This window comes from Phoca vitulina, unplaced genomic scaffold (assembly GCF_004348235.1).
Source record: "Phoca vitulina isolate PV1807 unplaced genomic scaffold, GSC_HSeal_1.0 scaffold18, whole genome shotgun sequence".
NCBI classification, from domain to species: domain Eukaryota; kingdom Metazoa; phylum Chordata; class Mammalia; order Carnivora; family Phocidae; genus Phoca; species Phoca vitulina.
Window position 1 is genome coordinate 17640286 of NW_022589721.1, and position 1699 is coordinate 17641984.

General features: G+C 48.2%; 1 protein-coding gene across 1 annotated transcript; it reads left to right on the forward strand.

Moving 5' to 3' along the window:
* The first annotated feature begins 403 nt into the window (after nt 1–403).
* LOC116639395 (60S ribosomal protein L19-like) lies at nt 404–1088 on the forward strand. Its single transcript, XM_032415712.1, has one exon. It carries the CDS (start codon nt 405–407, stop codon nt 987–989), a length of 585 nt encoding a protein of 194 aa, XP_032271603.1. The 5' UTR covers nt 404; the 3' UTR covers nt 990–1088.
* Nucleotides 1089–1699: the final 611 nt, after the last annotated feature.

Consider the following 1699-nt stretch of genomic DNA (forward strand, 5'->3'; position numbering starts at 1 on the left):
ATAACAAGAGAAGCGGCCAGAGAGAGAGTTCGGAAATGCTCTATATGTCCAACCACTCAGCCCTCTCTGCCTATGGGGGTTAATCCCCGAGGCCTTAGACCCAATGATCTCTGGCAGATGGATGTAACACATGTTCCCAGCTTTGGTAAATTGAGCTATGTACATGTTTCTGTGGACACCTTCTCTCATTTAATTATGGCGACAGCTTGCACCGGAGAAGCTTTTAAAGATGTGTCTCAACATTTGATGTTTTGTTTCGCCTATGCAGGAATGCCCAAAGCTATTAAGACAGATAATGCGGCTTGATTGGACGTGCCGGCGGGCGGCAGGGCTTGCTTCCGTGGCCCCGGGTGGGAGAGATGAGGTGGAGGCAGTCCTGAAGCAGCCGGTCCCGGAGCTTGGGTATGCTCAGGCTTCAGAAGAGGCTTGCCTCCAGTGTCCTCCGCTGTGGCAAAAAGAAGGTCTGGTTGGACCCCAACGAGACCAATGAAATCGCCAAGGCCAACTCCCGTCAGCAGATCCGAAAACTGATCAAAGATGGGCTGATCATCCGGAAGCCTGTGACTGTCCATTCCCGGGCTCGGTGCCGTAAAAACACTTTGGCCCGCCGGAAGGGCAGACATATGGGCATTGGTAAGAGAAAAGGTACTGCCAATGCTCGAATGCCTGAGAAGGTAACCTGGATGAGGAGGATGAGAATTCTGCGCCGGCTGCTCAGAAGATACCGAGAGTCTAAGAAGATCGACCGCCACATGTATCACAGCGTGTACCTGAAAGTGAAGGGGAACGTGTTCAAGAACAAGCGGATTCTCATGGAACACATCCACAAGCTGAAGGCCGACAAGGCTCGCAAGAAGCTTCTGGCTGACCAGGCTGAGGCCCGCAGATCTAAGACCAAGGAGGCTCGCAAGCGCCGTGAAGAGCGGCTCCAGGCGAAGAAGGAGGAAATCATCAAGACTCTGTCCAAGGAGGAAGAGACGAAGAAATAAAACTCCCTCTCTTTTGTCTGTACATAGTGGCCTCGGCAGTAACACAGATCAGTTACTCAATAAAACCAACCTTTATCTGCTTGAAAAAAAAAAAAAAAAGACAGATAATGCACCTGCATATACTTCATCTGCATTCAAAAAATTCTGTGATTCATTTAAAATCTCCCATAATACGGGGATTCCCTATAACCCGCAGGGACAAGCTATAGTAGAAAGAGCTCACCAGACCTTAAAAACCCAAATCTCCAAACTACAGAGTTCAGAATATAAATATAGCTCTGCGCATCATATACTAAATCATGCACTATTCGTCGTCAATTATCTAAATTGTGACTCTCATGAGATTTCTCCCATTATGAAACATTGGGAAACTGATGACATTAAACCCAAACCACTGGTTATATGGAAAGACCTCTTAACAGGATCTTGGAAAGGCCCCGATATATTATTAACATGTGGGCGAGGCTATGCTTGTGTCTTTCCACAGGACGCTGACTCACCTATCTGGATTCCTGATAGACTAATCCGACATCATGTCTCGCAGACACCCACCACTCCTACGTCCGATATGTAGACCTTTACCCCCTATAAATATCCCACTTAGAGAAAGTTCTGCCCGATCTCCAGAAGCCGCTGACCCTCTGATTCCACCTTTACGCTGGCTGCGCCTTAAAGAATCGCAAACCAGTCCTACTGCGCCACCTATTCCG

Coding starts and splice junctions, on each gene's coding strand:
- LOC116639395 (XM_032415712.1), top strand. CDS start 405: ATGCTCAGGCTTCAGAAGAGGCTTGCCTCCAGTGTCCTCCGCTGTGGC.